At 33.8% G+C, this 19,999-nt stretch overlaps 1 protein-coding gene and 1 pseudogene across 2 annotated transcripts; one reads left to right on the top strand and one right to left on the bottom strand.

Moving 5' to 3' along the window:
* Window positions 1–1,051: 1,051 nt before the first annotated feature.
* Window positions 1,052–3,965, bottom strand: LOC143580379 (small nuclear ribonucleoprotein SmD3b-like). Its single transcript, XM_077063420.1, has 5 exons — window positions 3,766–3,965; window positions 2,506–2,558; window positions 1,664–1,730; window positions 1,543–1,599; window positions 1,052–1,296 (listed from the first exon to the last, which is right to left on the bottom strand). Exons 1-5 carry the CDS (start codon window positions 3,922–3,924, stop codon window positions 1,249–1,251), a joined length of 384 nt encoding a protein of 127 aa, XP_076919535.1. The 5' UTR covers window positions 3,925–3,965; the 3' UTR covers window positions 1,052–1,248.
* Window positions 3,966–11,445: 7,480 nt separating this feature from the next.
* LOC143580371 (1,4-alpha-glucan-branching enzyme 1, chloroplastic/amyloplastic-like) lies at window positions 11,446–18,701 on the top strand (annotated as a pseudogene). The gene is made up of 14 exons (XR_013143632.1): window positions 11,446–11,602; window positions 12,831–12,953; window positions 13,087–13,288; window positions 14,096–14,165; window positions 14,255–14,524; window positions 15,436–16,342; window positions 16,547–16,663; window positions 16,910–16,972; window positions 17,046–17,153; window positions 17,232–17,334; window positions 17,439–17,506; window positions 18,140–18,221; window positions 18,321–18,437; window positions 18,518–18,701. The product of XR_013143632.1 is annotated as a 1,4-alpha-glucan-branching enzyme 1, chloroplastic/amyloplastic-like (transcript).
* The last annotated feature ends 1,298 nt before the right edge of the window (window positions 18,702–19,999 follow it).

Here is a 19,999-nt window from a genome sequence, read left to right as displayed (position 1 = left end):
GAAAGTAAAATTACAAAGTATAAAAAATTAAATACTTAAGTCTTACTGTGTTTTTAAGAAAACTTATATCTAAATGCTCACAAATAAAAAAAACTAAACAATATTGTGTTTTTAGATTTTGAAAAACTAAACACTTAAATTTCATTTCAAACCTAGTAATTAATTTATAAGTTATAACCCAAAAAAAAGCGTACGAACCTATATTCAAAAATACATATTCTTGAAAGTACTTTATTTTTAATAAAACCTTATATCAAAATATACATTAAAAAAACTTAACAATGTTTTTATAAGTTTTTTTTTAAAGTTAAATAATATAAGTTATAAAACAAAATTCACAATATTAACAAAACTAATTGTTAGTAAAGAAAAAAGGAAAATTTACTACAAACACTCACAGGTTGACATTTGTCACACAATCAACCTTAGGTTGTCCATGACCCGCGTCACACAACCAACCTTAGGTTGTCCAGCCGCGGGTCATGAGGTTTTATTGTTTTTTTAATTATTCATGCCAACCTAGTTGTAGAAAGTCACCAATAAAGATGGTCACTGTTTAAACGTGAGAGACTGAGACTCATCAGTGTTGAGTTGGTGGGTTTAATTACTTTTTCTTTTTGTGGTGAGCCACTTGTGTATAAGTGCACAAACCGGGTATTTTAGGATCCGGAACCAGGTAGGAACTAGTTACGGGTATAGTCGGATATTTGGCTGGGTTTTCCGGGTTTTTTTCGGGTTGGGTTTTGATTGTGTATTGGTGGAACCAGTTCCACCGGGTCTAGGTTGGTTTTGGTTCCAAGGAGAAACCCAAAGCCCAGTCCGTATCCAAGGGTAGGGTAAGGTCGGGTGCGGAACCGGTTTTTTTTCTCACCTATACCCCAACGTCATCAAGAGCTAGCTCCTAATAGCTCTACATATAAAACGTTAGCAGCATCAGCTTGATTAGCTGGTGAATAGACTACTAAGAGTAGACTCGCAGTGAAAACATAGTTAGTTCATTTACACATACAATTCATCTACGGTTATGTTTTCAAAATAGAGGATGAACAGTAGGAATAGGATGAACAAACACTTGGAAGTTTTGAAACATATTTAAGCCCAACATTGTGCAACATAACTCCACATTCAAAACATGATTAGACACCAAATCAAATATAAATCCAACTCTTACATATCAAAACAATAGCCTAATTGCCTTAGAATCCATCTTTCATGTGACGATACATTTAATTTTGATCTAGAAAGTGATCACCTCCCTCTACCCGGACCCGGAGCTCCACGACCCGCTGCCTGAGCCTGCATAACCGCAAATCACAATCAGTAAGCAGCACTTGATACAAGATGAAATAATAAAACCACTGGACATTAACTTTACAAAAACCAGACCTATTAGTTTGGATAGTGTTTTATCTCAAATGAATCAAGCAAAATCTAGTACTAAGATTTATTTCGATTGTGTTGTTATTGTATATATAGCTAGCACATTAATTGTTAAAAAGATAGAGAAAGGAACATATATGTATTGTGAAAGATTATACTTACCCGAGCACGCATAGCAACAGCACGGCCCCGACCAACACCAAGTGCGGAACCTTTTCCCTGCAAGAAAAAAATTGTATGATTTAATGATGTATGCATACGTTAAAAGAGCCAAAGATGGTACCTTAATTCTAGCTTCTAAGCGTTTGAACATTGGAGCATTCTTAAGCATGTCTGGTATGATCATGAACCTGCAATATTTGTAAAGCTCAATTCATTTAGGCAAACTTCGCATTTCCTTAACTCCTTGTATGGTGTAAGAAAATACAAAAACGATTATAAATGTTTTACTTTTGAGTATTTTATGCATAAAAGATTATAAATAACAGATAGCATCGCATACTGGTACAAAGACTTTCCAAAATGACTAGTAGAAGTAGATGGATGGACAAAACTTAATTGATCCCATGTTACAGATTTTGTAGCTAGTTTTCACAAAATTGGTTAAGCAACTTTGGTTTTCTTTAAAATTAAATGATTGAGACACTGGCTTCTGGTTCACGGTTTCTGGAAAAATGAAACAAAATACTAGAAGACCATACCTACAATGCACCGATATTTTCTTAAAAAATGTAATGCACACACAGATATAGGGTTAAACAGTGATAGCACTCCATTTTGATAAGAATGGTGACAGCAAACCTTCACAAAATGTTTTACACATTTAAAACATTTGTTTCAGATTTTCTGCAATCCATTAGTCTTTTTACAAACAGAAAGGAGTTGTGAAAGCTGATTTCTTAAAACAAAACTCACAAAAGCTTCCTACATGACAAAAAAGCACTGTGAAAGTTTTGTAAAAAAACTGTAACCATTTTTATAAACATGGTTTCACAACAACAATTAAAACATTTTTAAAGTTTGTGGTCGTGTTTTCACTTCTCATCTTAAAAAATATTACATGTTCCTCTCTTTTACTCAGTATATTGTATGTATATGAATGTATTCCAGAGAAGAAATACTAACCTGACTTTGCTGCCCCGAATAAACACATGCTCAAGTTGAGCCACCTTTCCATCCTGCAGACAAGCAGATTGCATACCAACATTAGGCTATCATTGTTAATAAAAACTTGATTCCACAATAAAAAAAATGATTGAAGTTAACCTATCTTTGAAGTAAAAACAGATATGTATTCAAAAAATATTCTGGGTGCTGACAGTGGTGCTATCGTCTTCATCATCAAAAATATTTTGAGTGTTCAATAACAAGATAAAGATATGCAAGGGTGCTGGCAAAGAAGCATAACCAGTAAAAGACAAAATATAATCGAGACAATACAGATCAAATAAGTGGAGCAACAAAAAACACAAATCATGCAATTAAATTAAACTACCAATAAGTAAAAGATGGCACCATGATAGAAATCAGAAACTTTTTTACAGTAATCAAACTGGCATTCCACAAATACACAAAACAAACCAACCTCTATAACAGAGAGTAGAAGGACAATAAAAAAGTGTTTCTTTAAACTATTTTACTTTAAACACTAAACTTCAAATTGGTAGACTAAAATGTGTAAACAACTAATCATCATACTTGGCTTTACCTTTCAAAACTACCTTTGTAGCTACAAGATTCCCAAGGAACATACATGAACAGCTTTCATAACTACTATAGTTTTTTAAGAACCTAAAGCCAAGTACAAACGGTTACATTGGTTTGTTGAAATTTATGCAATAGCACTAACCAGTATGAGCCAGTTATAAAGATTACAAATATTCCAAATTTCATGCCAAGGCCCATTTTTCAGGCGAGGCTCAATAAATGCACTTCTAATTCCTAGACGAGCGCTTCGGCATTGTCTATGCAAAGAACATGAGAACATAAAAGGCGAGCAAAATAAACGAACGGGGTGCTATTGAAGCTTAGATCTAGGAGAAATCAAAGCATTATATTGATACATTTTGTTATTCAAGGTTTGGAATTACATTTGAATCTTGACTATTTTAGAACTTTTGGTAAATTCTTTTTGAAAAATAATATTATTTTTCATATACATATTATATATTTTTTATTTAAGTGCGCTTATTTTTCCTTTTGCCCTCGCTTTTTTTGCGCCTAACGCATATGTTAATTCCCATATCACAAACTTATACTAGGGTTTAGAACAGAATTAGGGTTTGAATAATAAAAATATAAAGCAAATCAAGCAGTGAGACAACAATAGATATAAAACTATGAATGAATTGCATTGAGTAAGTTAATTTAGAAATTAGGGTTTACCTTGGCGGTAAAAGTGATGTTTTCAAGCTGGCAATTCCAGTTATCTTCGCACTCAATCATGCTTCCTCTGTAGACTTCGCCGCTCTTGAGTTCAACGGTGACTATGTGTCCGGCAGCCTCATGCAGCAGCTTCACCGGAATACCTAAGCTCCGACTCATGATGATTGATTTCAAATTATTAGGGTTTTCAGGGTTTTGATTTTGAATGAAAGAGGAGACTGCTGCTTTGGGTTTTATAGTTTTATATTATTTTTGGGGGAATAAGGTAAGGGTAGTTTCGTCAAAACAAGCCAGCTTTTTTTTAATTTCGTAATTCATGGTTTGGTTTGACCGGTTTTTTATGGGGTTGTTTTGGATCGAACGGGTAACTATGATTTTTCCGGTTCAATTAATCGGATAGGTTGTAACAGTCAAGCCGAACAAAACAGATTGATTTGATGGTTAGGATGATTTCTATTGAACACGGAATCGTGTCATTGGATTTTTGAGAGTTTAGTAAAACAATTGGTTTTTTCTTTTAAGCATTAAAAGATGTACGAAAACATACTTAAAAATATGAAATATGTTAAATTAATAATCTATATGTAATGAATACTTTTGCATGTTACTAGAATGGTGCATGCGCGATGCACTGAGTATTTGAATATAGACATTGATAATCACGCAACAGTTATGGGCGTTTATGGCTCGGCACGACACGAAACATGACTCGAACACGACACGATTTTAAGCGGGCTCGACACACACAAATAAGTATATGGATCGAGTAAATGTTAAAATTAATAATGTCACGAATATGGAATTTGTTTTATTTTAGACAATATTGTAGGAAAATGTAATGATTCATCAAGCTAGTTATTTTAAGGTTAAAAAATAAATTATAATGTGTTACGGTTAAAAAAATGTGTTACTGTTTTTTGTATTTAAATTATAAAGTGAAAAGATGATGTGATTATTGAAGTTTATAGAATTCCGTAAGTTGAGTTGTAATATTTGAAGGTGTTGTTTGTATCTTTGTGAGAAAAAATAGGTGGACATTGGATACTTTTAACCACCTTTTGTATTATGATTGTATATTTAGATTATACATTCATGCTTTGTTAACTTGTACATTATAAATGACAGCTCGGTATTGAATGAAACTTATATCAAAACGTTCCCGTCGCAACGATAAGTTTCTTTACATTTTATGATATAACATACCTAAAAATAAGAAATAAAATATAAAAGTAAATAAAGTTGTCAAGTAGAGGTTAAAGATGATGTGCAAATTTGTAACTATTCTTTAAATTAACAAAAGTTTAGAATATATGATGAAGTAATGTTGTAACTATATTTGAATAAATTGAAACACACGTGAGATTTGATGATTCGATGACTCTTTTACCCTTATTGAATGTTGTACCATATGTTGATTGGTTTGTAAACATCTTAAAACCAAAGTGTTTTAATTTGCCCTCCTCTCACACATGATAGTATAGATAAGTGTTTGAATTTTATATTTTTTTAAACTATATATATTACAACCTTTAAAATGTAACCATTAAGATGTATGAGAATGAAATGAATCATTACCATTCCTTTGTCTTGTTTTGTTAAACTATGAGAATGAAATGAATTATTTGTTAATGTTGTTTGGTATCCAAAGAAATTTTAAGAATGAAATATAAATAATAAAAACACTTTTATCTCAAAGTAAATTTTTAACCAAAAAAAACAACAAAACAAAAAAAAAAACCTCTGCAGTGGCGATGGTGGTGGGGGTATCTTCGGTGACGGTGGTGGTAGTGGAGGCCAGGCGGCAAGGGCAGTGGTGGTGGAGGGATGGCGGTGGCCGGTGGTCAACCGATTGTGGTATTGGTAGTGATGACGATGGCAGAATGGTGGTGACGGTAGTTGTCACACTCCGACCAAAGGCGGCGGAACATGCCGGGGTGCAACGATTGCCCATAAGCGCATGACACTATTTAAAGCGGCAATATTTAACAAACTCATTTCATTTCACAACATCGAAAATGTCACATAACCAAATATTCAAAAGTCAAATACAACAAAATATCACAAAATATAGCAAATCAAATATTGTTCATTTTTGCTAATATCCTAACAGTATTTGTGACGTTTTCTTCACCGAACTCCATAATCAACCTAGATGCAAACCTGTAACATTTCATAAAATAAAATTTGTCAACACAAAGGTTGGTGAGCAATTCATAAGTTTGAACAATAGATATTTAGTATGAAAAGCCACAAAACTAGTATACAAAACCATAAATAATAGCTATAAACTTGGATAAAATAGTTATCGCTAACAAGTTAGCGACACCCAACTATAAGGGGTTGCCAAATAGTTATCGTTAATTGCATTACGTTAACGACACCTTGCCATGAGGGGTTGCCAAATGGTCTAGGATTTATAGTTCCACCATCCGAAAGCGATAAACACATAGGCAAATAAGCATTGAACACTAAATCGAGCAATTATTCAAGTAAAGTATACAACAACGTTTGTGGTTTAAGACCCAAGTATAAAACATTTAGTTTAGATAAGATGAAATGTCACCCAAAAAATAAAAGATAGAAAACGGGGTATGAAGTTACTCACGTTCAAGTAATAAACTTGAAAGTTTGATTATTTGGAGATTTGCCGGAACGACGAGTTAACGTATGAAGCCTAAAATAAAAGAAGTCTTTGATTTAGAAAGGTTGCCTTGAAGATCTTTAAATAAAATAATTGTTACAATAAGTAAACAATTTAAAGTTCGAGGTTTAAAATATAACTATTTAAGAATTTATAATAATAACTCTTTAAAAATGTGAGTTTGCTCAAAACCGGGTTAAAGTATCTAGCCTTAATATTTACTTAACCAATGTTAAGTAATAAGGTGAGAAAAATGCTAAAATGCAAGTTCCATTGGGACAAAGATACTAAAACGGGTTTTTAACGAGTGTTCGGGTTGTCGGTTCGGGTCTTGATAATTGGTAAAACCCAAAGTCAACTTTCCAAAATAATGAATGTTATGAGATAACTCAATAAAACTTTATAAGACTTAAGCAAGTATGTAGATCTATTCTTTTAGAACTAACAACGTACGTTAAGCGAGTGTTCGGTTTTGTCGGTCCAAACCATGTTATGAGATCAAGTTGGATCCAACAATTCCAAGTACTTAAGAAAGTAATTAAAATCATTTTGTAAACTATTTTTAGATAAATATACAAGTCTTGATAGCTAAAAACACACTTGTGTGTCTTAAGCGAGTAAAATCGGGTTGGTTCGGTTTCCATCTCACAATATGTTTCTTGATGGTCTCCACATGCCCAAATATCATAGATCTTGTATAATAATTTATAAATGAGAAATATTAAAGTTCTACAACTAAAAGGTCAACAACAAGTCTTTTTAACAAAAGTTTGGTTTGGTTCGGTTTCCATCTCACAATGAGTTCATAGATGGATCCCACATAACCAAGACTTGTAAATGTGACTAACAAACTAAAATGAGCAGAAGTTAGGCATCAATGATATGTATAATAAGTTATGTGTGTGTGTATATATATATCAAGAACACGAAGTCCTCCATGAAGCCTTGCCTTATGACATTCGAAACTTAACCAACCTGAGTCGGTGAAGTAACGAATAAAGGAAACAAGGGGTATGTATTATATATATGTTGTACCACCATATACTTCAAGTATTGAGTTAGAGTTAGTTAAAATGCAAGAATAACATAAGTTTGACTTTGAAAGTCAAAACCGACAATAACATGAAAATAACCTTGTAGAATCTTTGAATTTGAGAGAGAGAAGTTTATGAGCAAAGATTTATGTTAGAGATGGCCTTGTATTTATAGGAAGAGTTAAATTTGGTTAAACAAGAGGTTTAATGGTTGAAACTCGAATTCGTTGGACGATAAAACAAACAAGGGAACACAAGAAACATTTTGGTCTAGTGATACTTTACAAAGTTTCAAAAATGACCGTTTGGCCCCCAAAGTTCGTTTTAGTGTTTTTAACGCGCTTTAAGGCTCGTAAAGGATGTTTTCAAGACCCAACAAGTGTAAGACAATATTGTAACATAAAAACCATCATTTTGATTATATCATAAGTCTCAGCTTACAAAACGGGTCGGTTTACATGATAAACGGATCATAAAACGAATACAACGAGACCCAAATTTTACGAATGTCGCAGTGGTGGTGATCAAGCAGCGACAATGGTTGTGGCGGTGATGGTTAGGCGGCGGCGGTGATAATGGTTGCGGTGGTTACAGTGACAATAGTTGTGGTGGTTATGGTGACAATGGTGGCAGAGACGATGAAGGTGGCGGTGGTGGTGGTGGCTATGGTAGTGGTGGGGGTGTTGTTAAGAAAGTGGGGTAAGAAAATAGGGTGAATGAGGAATGAAATGAAAAAGGGGGGGGGGGGGTGGGAAGGAATGGTTTTGATGGAATGGGATTCCATGTGTAATAGATGATTCTATGTGTAATAGATGATTTCATTCCATTGAGCAACCAAACACCACATTTTTCATTCTCAAGCAATGAATCATTTCATTCGTCATGTGATTACTGCATATCAAACGCTACCTTAACCATTAAGAAGTTATGAATCATTAAGAGGTAGCCTCTTAATGACCATTAAGAGGCTACCAAACAACCCCTAAGTCTTATCACTTAGGTTGGGAGATTTTGTGTTATTTAGCTTTAAAATTTTAGGTTTATTTTGGAGAGCCATTTTTGGCTTTCGGCAAAAGTTGGAAAAGTCGGGATATTATGACTTTTGCAAATTTCACACTCATAACTAGCTTCACTACCAATGTAACGATACGGAAATTTCAAAGAAGATTAAGATGGACCAACTGAACATTTCAGACAAATCCCAAATCAGCCGTGGACAGGAGAGATATTTGATTCATAAGTAATGATCAATCCTCTTAAATCATCAACTCATTTTGGGCTTAGTTGGCTATGAAGCACATTTAAACTCCACGGTCAGATACGCTTAAGTGAAAATAGTACTAGGATGGGTGACCACCTGGGAAGTTTCTACCGGGGCAACAAACAACAAAACTGTGAGTTTCTAGATGGACCATCCATCAGGGGCAAAACAGACAATATTGGTGATACGAGAGGCGGAATGTTACAACCAAACACCTCATAACTTTCTCCTTTTGCCAAAAGCCAAAAGTAGCTCCGAAAAGAAACCTCAAACACCCCCGTAAACATTTGTAATCTTTGAATTTTTAGCCACCAGCTAAGAGTTCAAAAATTACTATTTAGTTACTTACAACGACTAGACAGTTGATAAGTAACCGATTTACTAGGTATGGTAAAAGTTAATCTTGAAATGCATTTACTACTAGTTACTAATAAATACTCTACATCAAGTTTGCATTATTATTATCATCCTTTTTTTTGTGCAATTTACAATGTAGTTTCTAAACAACCGACAACTTGACAGAAACAAACACAACAAACATTTTATGAACGGCTAGAAAACTATATTTGTTTCCTTTTACCATTATATAATTGTTGCCTTCTAACGTGACATGGCATCATCACTGCTCACATATCCCTTGCTTCTCTTCTAGTACCAATCAATCACATAATTCAATTCCTCATATTAATCAAAAGTGATGCTTTCCTTTGATAATATGATGTGGGTCAATACAAATCCCTGTAAAATATTATGTATTTTTCCCAATGTCCTTAACATCTGGATCTATTCAAGGTCAGTCACATGATATTAGTAATAACTAGTATTTACACCCGCCGGCGTTGCGGCGGGACGTCAAATTGTTAATAAAACTAACCAGTTAGGCGTTAAACCATTAAAAAACTATCAACGCCCAAACGTCACTACAAAACCGGTCATTGATTTAACATTCGAGACTTTTATACAAAAATGAAACTACCCTATATGCTTCATCTCCACGAACCCTATCATCTGTGCCGCCGTGATGATAATTCTATTTACATGTGATGTTTTTTCATCATAGCTATTGATTACAAATGTGTGCCAATGGAATGTGTAGTGTTTTATACCTACTTATTTATAATTAGAGGAGCATGTTAATGATTACAAAAGACATCCTTAATTCTTGTGGTTGCAAGTTAGCTTCTGTTTCCATTGTTTTCCCAAAGCTACCATAACTTTGATTACAAAATACTTGCTATGCCTGCTACTATGCCCCTTTTCTTCAAAAACTTCCATAGACTGTCCTATGCTTTTTGCGCCTTTGCTTCATTAGCTGGGAGCCAATATTTGTCTGGTGTTGGGTTTTATTTTAGGTGTTTATTATGTATGTTAAAAGCTACCTGTCGCCATTTTATGTTGTCTTTGGCTAGGCTGGCGTTTTAGTTGGAATAGTCGTGTTTGCCGCTGCTGCGGTGCATAGATCAAGTGCCCTCTACTTTCATGTATAACAACACAAATTAGATGTTCCAAAACAATTTTACCTAAATTGAACTAAATAGATTAACATAACCTACAAAGTTTAACAAATAAATAGAACAAAACAATATAAGACTGCATACCTAAAGCAACAATCATTTACTCCTTCAATTCGGACTATCAGAATCCGAAATCTCTGCACGACTACGATAAAAAACGTCATTGATCCCTTCATGTGCAAAGAGCTGATTACGAATGTCATTCAAAAATTCAACCTTAAAGAAGAAAATACATATGCAAAGTAAAGTAAAGAACCGAAATGAAACATACTTTTTTGACAGAGAAGAAAGGCTGAGCAAGGAGGATGTGAATTTTGTATATGAAAAATGCAAATATTCTGCAAGCCGGCCACCTACAAAGACTGGATGACAGTACCAAATTAGGACAATAAAATCAATTAAAGTAGATGTAATATTTATCACCAAATCAATGGACAACATTTGATTTCCAAAAACTATCTTTCAGTACTACAGTTTAATGCCATTTTGCATAACAAATATGAACAATATACTCAATATTTCCATTTTATTATAACCTATTATAATGGACCAATTTTGACATATACTTGGACACAACAAACATGTATGGCGAGCATAAAAGTTGAATACCTCTTGAATGTGAGCCCAAATAATAACTTTAAGATAACCCGTGAGACATTTGAATAACTTTTACATTAGATGAAACTAATTATTTCAACCAAATAAGCTACATTAGCCTTCAATCCATATAGCAATTTTGACCCAACATTTGCATTAATGAGTGCAATGAAGTGAAATAAACATTTGAATACCTTTCTGGATAACATTTCTTCACATGGAATTTGTTGAAACATAGCCAAAGGTCGATTCCCACATAGCTGAGATGCACGAACGACTGGATTTAAAGAAAACAAACAAAAAGGTAAATAAAAGTTAGATGTGAATCAAATAAGCCAAACGCAAACCGAATAGCAACTGAGAAGATTTCAAATACAACCTGGATGTGAAGAGAGCAGATGTCTATGGCATAAAACCGGTGATGGGTAGATGTAATAGTAAATCAGTGATGAGTAAGACAGATGGTATTAACCACAAATGGACGCGTGTAAATAAGGTGGACCACAACAAAAATCCAAACAGACGACAAGAAGGATCGATTGTGAACCAATATTTATAACTGATAGAAACCTAGAGAAAATGGTTACAACAAACACAACATAACGTACAAAACAGTGATGCAATATATAAATAAATAATATCACCCTTTTATTTCTCTCATTAAAACCACCTCAATCTATCACTGTGTTGTGTGTGATATTGTGTCAAGATGTATTATGGTTCTTTGGGTTTGCTTCCTAAACCTCATCTTGGGGTTTTAACACAGTTTTCTTGTAAAGATTCATCACTGGTAAATAAAGTTCTTTAATTTCTTGATTTTTTTAACTATTTTTTTCATTTTTGGAATTGGGTTTTGATCAAGATTCTTCATGGGTAAATAAAGTTATTTAATTTCTTGATTTTTTAACTGTTTTTTCATTTTTAGAACTGGGCTTTGCTTTGTTTGATTAGGGGTTTTATCAAGATTCTTCATGGGTATATAAAGTTCTTAAATTTCTTGATTTCTTTAACTGTTTTTTTTTATTTTTAAAACTGGGTTTTCCTTTGTTTGATTAGGGTTTTAATCAAGATTCTTCATGGGTAAATAAAGTTATTTGATTTCTTGATTTTTTAACTGTTTTTTCATTTTTAGAACTGGGTTTTGCTTTGTTTGATTAGGGGTTTGATTAAGATTCTTCATGTGTAAATTAAGTTCTTTAATTTCTTGTTTTTTTAACTGTTTTTTTTTCCATTTTTAGAACTGGGTTTTGCTTTGTTATATTAGGGGTTTGATCAAGATTCTTCATGGGTAAATAAAGTTCTTTAATTTCTTGATTTTTTTAACTGTGTTTTCATTTTTAGAATTGGGTTTTGCTTTGTTTGATTAGGGGTTTGATCAAGATTTTTCATGGGTATATAAAGTTCTTTAATTTCTTGATTTTTTTAACTGTTTTTTCATTTTTAGAACTGGGTCTTGCTTTGTTTGATTAGGGTTTTGATCAAGATTTTTTCACTGGTTATTATGAAATTTTCTTGGGGGTTTGAGTGATTTTACTCATTGTTTATGTGATTTAGGGTTTAATTAATAATAAAGATTGATGCTTGCTCATTGTTGATGCAAGATTATTGCAGGTGATCAACATATATTGTGTATGTTTGTTTTAGTCAAAACGTTTGATTCACCAAAAGCTAATTTAGGGTTCTAGTCAAGATCCTATTATTATTATTATCAAGATTCTTTTTTTCACTTTTGGTTTTTGTGAATTTTCCTTCATTTAGTTACTACCTGCATATGTTTGCTGCAAATGGTTAGTCAAGCTGGTTATTTTTTTCAAATTTAAATAACATGTGATTTTACCTATAATTAAAAAGCAAAAAGCTTTGTACTTATGTTAATTTCCCTAATTTTTTGTTGAATCAATTTTTGTTCTCTAAATGAAAGCAAAATTTTGTTAAATTCTTGATTATAACAGTCACTGGTTTGACCATGATTGTCAACATATTTGCATTACAAATTACAATGTTTGATTCTGTAACAGGCTACTGGAAGTAACTTGTTTATCACTCCACAACAGCTTCCAAAATTTACCGTGGGACCCGGAAAACTGCTGGCCAGTTCAAGACATTTTCGCACCCGAAGATTATCATCAAGCCAAACCAAGGTATGATCATAGCATCCTTGAAAGTTATTTCAGCTTCTTTTTAGCTTAAATGATTCATTTGCCCATTGCCATAATGTCATTACTAAGATGACTAATTTGCCCTTAAAGTTAACTTGGTGCATTATGTTCTCAGGACAATCATGATCACACTGTTCTGACTGATGAACTTTCAGCAATGAAAAACATCAAACCAGACACGGATAGTTTAAGGATTATGGAGTTGGATCCTGGTTTACTACCGTACAAAGATCACTTTGAATATAGGATGAAAAGATTCTCTGAACAGAAAATGCTTATTGAGCAGTATGAAGGAAGTCTTGAAGAATTTGCTAAAGGTAAAAATATAAGATTCTAAATGTCTATGCTACAGGCCTACAGCTAAATGATTACTAGGGCAGGGCTGTAAACGAGCCAAATCGAACAAGGCCTTGTTCGTGAAGAATTTATTGGACAAACAAACGGTTCACGAACGCATACCAAACAAATTATCTTGTTTGTGTTCGTTCATTAAGGAAATTAATTTGTTCGGTTTTCTTCGTTAGTTTCATAAACAAACGCAAACAAACACAAACTAATACAAACGAACATAAATGAACGCAAATCAACATAATTACATAAATGAACACAAATAAACATATATAAATTTGAATATAAAAAAACAACATTCTTAATCCCAAACATAATACATAAGTAATGTCAAGGCATAAACCAAGTTAGGTAGCTAGAAATAATTACCCAAACGGAGTACAGACATAAATGAACGTTCATGAACACGTTACTAAACGTTCACGAACACAATTGAACGAGCGGGACCTCTGTTTGTTCATTCATTTATTAATTAACGAACGAATGTAAACGAACTTCCCGCTGATCGATCGTTTCGTTTACAACCCTAATGATGACAATTGTTTATTTTTATTATTATTATTATTATTTATTTATTTATTATTATTATTTTTTTTGGGGGGGGGGGTCTTTTGGAAACTGTGGTGTTTTATCTCTAATAAATCAAACAAGTAAAACAAAATATATTCGTTAAAAAAGAAACATGATCAAAAGGTTTAAATGTCACCCAAAGTGTACTTTTAATGCATAAAATTTCCTACATTTATTTTGACACACTATTTATTGGCCTGCAATAGGTTATTTAAAGTTCGGGCTTAACCGAGAAGAAGGGTGCATTGTCTATCGTGAGTGGGCCCCAGCTGCCGAGTTTGTTATTCACATAATCTTTTCATACAATCTATCATCTACAAATTATTATTCAAGATTCTGATTTATTGTTTTGTTTATAAACACAGGGAAGCACAACTGATTGGGAATTTTAACGGGTGGGACGGGTGGAACCACAAGATGGAAAAAGATCAGTTTGGAGTATGGACTATCAAGATTCCCGATGTCGATGGCAATTCGGTAATTCCTCACAATTCAAAGGTTAAGTTTAGATTCAAGCACAGCAATGGAGTTTGGGTTGATCGGATTCCAGCTTGGATAAAGTATGCCACTGTTGACTCTACTAAATTTGCTGCCCCTTACGATGGTGTTTACTGGGACCCACCACGTTTAGAAAGGTAAAAAGTTTTACGCCTTTTATACTAATTCTGGGATTGACCATGTTGACCAAAGGTGATGTTAACATCCATCATACAAACGTCTAGATATATTAATGTCCCTGAACTAAAACGGCAAATTTTAATTAGTTTATGTAATAGTGAGTTATTTTGGGTTATATTTTATTGCTAACGTGTTATATAAAATTATAAAAGAAATTAACCGGGCCAAAACACTTCACATACAGCTAGGCTTGTAAACAAACACGAACGACGGATGTTCGTGTTCTTTTGTTTAATTGAAACCGATAAACGAATGGGTTTTCTTGTTCGTGTTCATTCGCTATGAAAATGAGCATGCTTGTGTTTGTATATGTTCGTTTGTTAGTTCATGAATGTAAACATGATAATAACCGAACATAGATGAACAAACATAACTGAGCTTAAGTAGTTAAAAGTAATGTGAAGAACAATGTGTAGGGCCTAAAAAGTTATTAAAATTAGATTAAGTTGTAATGGGCCCAAAATTTTTTAATGAATATATTAACTAACTTCCAATGTAAACTAATGAACATAAATGAATGTAAACAAACGAACATAAACGAATTTTAATGAACGAATAAGACATGTGTTCATGTTCGTTCGATTAACTAAATGAACAAAATTATTTGTTCATGTTCGTTTGCTTATTAAATAAACGAACATAAACGAACTTCTTGCCGAATGGTTCATGCACCATTCATTGAATGTTCAGTTCTTTTCAAGCCTATAATATTGCTAATGTGTTAAATAAGTAAAGTTAAAATAAATTAGGATAAAGTTTCAAATATTGTTCAAACCAACCTCTTTTTTTATTTAAAAAAGCATGATGATTGATCAAATGATCACCCAAAAGGAATATAATTTAATTTGTTATGAGATATTTCATGTAGGTATGAATTTAAATACCCCCGTCCACCAAAACCGGAATCCCCAAGAATATACGAAGCTCATGTCGGGATGAGTAGTTCCGAGCCCCGAGTGAACTCATACCGTGAATTTGCCGACAACATTTTACCTCGAATACGAGCCAACAACTACAACACAATCCAACTAATGGCCATAATGGAGCATTCTTATTACGGTTCATTCGGTTATCATGTAACAAACTTCTTTGCAGTTAGTAGTCGATCCGGAACACCCGAAGACCTAAAATATCTAATCGATAAAGCATATAGTTTAGGCCTACGCGTGTTAATGGACGTTGTTCATAGCCATGCAAGCAACAATGTAACAGACGGGCTCAACGGGTTTGATGTGGGCCAACCCACGCAAGATTCCTACTTCCATACCGGAGACCGCGGGTATCATACCCTTTGGGATAGTAGGCTTTTCAATTATTCAAATTGGGAAGTTCTTCGGTTTCTTTTATCTAATTTAAGATGGTGGATTGACGAGTTCAAATTTGACGGGTTTCGGTTCGACGGGATAACTTCCATGCTATATCATCATCATGGGATTAACATGGCGTTCACGGGGGATTACAGCGAGTATTTTTGTGAATCGACTGATGTTGATGCGGTTGTGTATATGATGCTTGCGAATTGTTTGATTCGTTCGGTGTTGCCCGATGCGATGGTGATTGCAGAGGATGTTTCGGGCATGCCGGGCCTTGGTCGGCCCGCTGACGAGGGCGGGATCGGGTTTGACTTTTGGTTAGCGATGGCGATTCCTGACAAGTGGATTGATTATTTGAAGAATAAGAGTGATGATGAGTGGTCAATGAATGATATAATGAGAACTTTGACTAATCGGAGGTACACAGAGAAATGTGTTGCTTATGCAGAAAGTCATGATCAGGTAAAATAAGTTGGTTGGGTAACGGGTCAAAAGTCAAAACATATAAAAGTTTTCTACAAGTTATATTTTTTCAGTGAGAATATAATTTTTAGAATAAAATGATTGGGAAGTTATATGCGTTAAAATACACTTTGGGTGACTTTAGACGTGTTTCCTTAGTAACCGAATTGACTAATTTAAAATTAACGGGTTAAATTTTTGCAGTCGATTGTAGGAGACAAAACAATTGCATTTTTGCTTATGGATGAGGAAATGTATTTTGGGATGTCTTGTTTAACTGAGGCTTCACCAGCTATTGACTGTGGGATCGCACTTCACAAGGTACCCTTTTGACTTTTTGGGTCAGAGTTATTAGTTTTCTATATTAAAAACCGGTTTGGGTTTTCTTAAATATAACACTAACATTGATCTACGTGCATTACTTATTTTATGGTTGAATTATACTCGTCAGAGTATCTTGAAAACGCGTATCGCTTTTGAAATATAATATATACATTTCGAGTGATAAAAAAGTAAAAGACTATCATTACATCTATTTATTTACTTTGCAACTAATTTGTGTTGTAGATGATTCATTTTATAACGATGGCGTTAGGAGGAGAAGGCTACCTTAATTTCATGGGAAACGAGGTAAGAGTATAAGCATATATGTATATATTTATTTATTTCTTGCTCATGTGTAACAAAGTAATATTTGTTATAGTTTGGTCATCCCGAGTGGATTGATTTCCCGAGATTAGGAAATGATTGGAGCTATGATAAGTGCAGACGCCAATGGGAACTTGTTGATACTGAGCACTTAAGATACAAGGTTTGTTATATATTTTATGACAAACTGTCATTTGTCCCATGGGACTTGATATATAATTTAAGAACTCTTTTTATGCAGTTTATGAACGAATTTGATAGAGCCATGAACTTGCTTGATGAAAAGCTTTCCTTCCTTGCATCAAGCAAGCAGATAGTGAGCAGCGGCGAATGAGGAAGACAAGGTACTAGATTTCTATGCAGTTTATCATTGTCATTGTTACTAGTATTATTACTGTTGGTATGATGATGATCCTATCGTTATTGGTTGTATTGTTTTGGTTCACAGGTTATCGTGTTCGAAAGGGGAGATCTAGTCTTTGTTTTCAATTTCCACCCGGATAACACGTATGATGGGTATGCACATCTTCACTCTATGCATGCAAATTGTAACTTCTATCTCCAATTGAAGGAGTATAAACGAGCCAGGCCCGAACTTGAGCTCGGCTAGTTTCAAGCTTTATGTCTAAAGCTCGAGCTCGGCTCGTGAGTAGTTTTTCAAGCTCAAGCTCAAGCTCAAGCTCAAGCTCGGCTCAGGTTCCGCTTGCTTATTAATTATTAATTGATTTATTACATTTTTTTTATTTTTTTATGTATATGGTAGTTATAATTTTCTATATGACATAAATATATTTTATTTAACTATTTTTTTTATCATAACTGGATATATAATAACAAAAAGTATATGAACATACACTCAATACATTAAAGAGCCTATATAAATAACAGGCTGGTTCTGGTTCGTGAGCCAGCTCGGGTTCAAGCTCATTTGTTAAACAAACTTATTTTTAGGCTCGAGCTCGTTTAAGCTCGGCTCGATCTAGCTAGCCGATTTTGAGTAGCTCACGAGCAGCTTGAGTTGTTTACACCCCTAGTCAAATGTCAAAACACCCTTTTAACAAAGTAGGGAATTCTTGTTGAACAAATTTACAACATGAATATCATGAGTAAGTAGGTAACCATAATATTATGCATATTGTGATATGACAGGTACAAAGTTGGTTGTGATTTACCGGGGAAATATAGAGTTGCTCTTGATAGTGACGCGTGGGAATTCGGTAGGCACGGAAGAGTAAGCGTATCATTTAGATGTTTACAAACTTTGTTATAAAAGTCGAATATAAAAAAATTTAAATGTAATTTAAAGAGACGTTTCATGAATCTTGGTTAGGTTGGTCATGATGCTGATCATTTCACTACACCCGAAGGACTACCAGGAGTCCCGGAAACGAACTTCAACAACCGTCCTAACTCGTTCAAAGTTCTCTCACCGCCACGAACTTGTGTGGTAAAACATCTACTCACAATATCCGAACATACAACTTTGTTAAAATTTGTTTTTAATATCTTTGAGTTATAATTATGAAGGTTTATTATCGGGTTGAAGAAGATATTGCTGATGAAACCGAAGATGATGTGGAGGAGGATGGAGATTTAAACATTATTGTCACCGAAAGCAAGGAACAAAGTTTAGAGGAGGAAGAAGAAGATGAGAAATTGATATGAATAGTGAGTGAATATTATGGTTGCTTTTGGAGAATAATAGGAACATTTTGTTCCATGTTATGTTATTTGATGTTATGAACAAAGTTTAGAGGTGCACAATATCGGTTTTTGTTAAAACCCGGAACCGGGTAGGAACCGGTTTTTTTGTCAGCGGGTACAAAACGGAACCGGTTCCAGTATGGAACCGGGTAGGAACCGACCCGACCCGATGGAGAAATATGGGAACCCAGTGGAACCGGGTAGGGTATGAACCGTACCCGGGTTTTACGTAATAACCGGGTACATTGTTTTTTTTTAAATTCAAACAATTTGACGTTTAGGAACCGGTTCCAATGGCTATATAGCCATTTTTGACCGTTGGAACCGGTTTTTTAACAAGTTTACAAGTTTGGTACTTGAACTTCTATCAACTTTTGTTAATTTATATAATGGTTACTCATTTACCCTTATTCAAAACTACCTACCCCACGACTTTTTTAGGGGTCGTTTTCGTATTTTGCTACCCCTGAAAAAAAATATTATGTTACCCCTAATTGTTTAAAGACCAACCAATTTGAAAGTTCAAACTAAATAAAGCTCAAATAAATTTATAACTCAAAACAAATAAACATGATCAAACAAAATGATGATTTTGTTAAGCCCAAAGCAAAAAATTTATAGCCCAAACAAATAAAAACAACTAATCTTCTTTTCTTTTTTTTTTTTTTTGCTTAAACTAGAAACATTAAACAGAAACAACCCAAAATATAAACAGGTTCAACAAAATCAACATTTTTTAAAAGTTCAAATCAAATAAAGTTTATATCCCAGAGCAAATAGAAACCATCAACATTTTTGTTCTTTGTTTAAACGAGAAACATCAAACAAAAACATGCTCAACAAAATCATCATTTTGATGTTGAAATTTTTAATACGGTTTTGGATATGCAAATTCATGAACTTGAAAATAGATTTAGTGAGTTCTCAACTAGTTTGTTAGAAAATATGTCTGGTTCAAATCTTGAAATATCTAATATAGTGGCATTTTCGAAAAAGTATCCGAATTATTTTTAGTAATGAAGAAAAAACGTGTATTCCGGGTGATCTTACGACCTTTTATCACACGTTAAAGAAAAATGATAAATTTGCAAAATTAGGTGAATGTGTGACCTTGCTAATGGTGGAAGCCGGAAAGCACATTACTTTTCCTTTGGCTTATCGAATATTAAAGCTAGCGTTGGTTCTACCGATTGCAACTTCAACCGTTGAAATATGTTTTTCTAAAAGCTTATCAATATGGGTTTACGTAAGCGAATGCGTGTTGAGTATTTGAAGAATACTTTCATTGTGTAGTTGAAAGAGAAA

This window comes from Bidens hawaiensis, unplaced genomic scaffold, assembly GCF_021521415.1.
Source record: "Bidens hawaiensis isolate Kalapana, Puna unplaced genomic scaffold, B.hawaiensis_p1.1 tig00030391_1, whole genome shotgun sequence".
NCBI classification, from domain to species: Eukaryota; Viridiplantae; Streptophyta; class Magnoliopsida; order Asterales; family Asteraceae; genus Bidens; species Bidens hawaiensis.
This window is presented reverse-complemented; position numbering and strand designations above follow the sequence as displayed.

Coding starts and splice junctions, on each gene's coding strand:
- LOC143580379 (XM_077063420.1), bottom strand. CDS start 3,924: ATGAGTCGGAGCTTAGGTATTCCGGTGAAGCTGCTGCATGAGGCTGCC. Junction 2,559..3,765: donor ACATCACTTTTACCGCCAAG/GTAAACCCTAAT, acceptor GCTTGTCTGCAG/GATGGAAAGGTGGCTCAACT. Junction 1,600..1,663: donor GCTTAGAAGCTAGAATTAAG/GTACCATCTTTG, acceptor TTTTTCTTGCAG/GGAAAAGGTTCCGCACTTGG.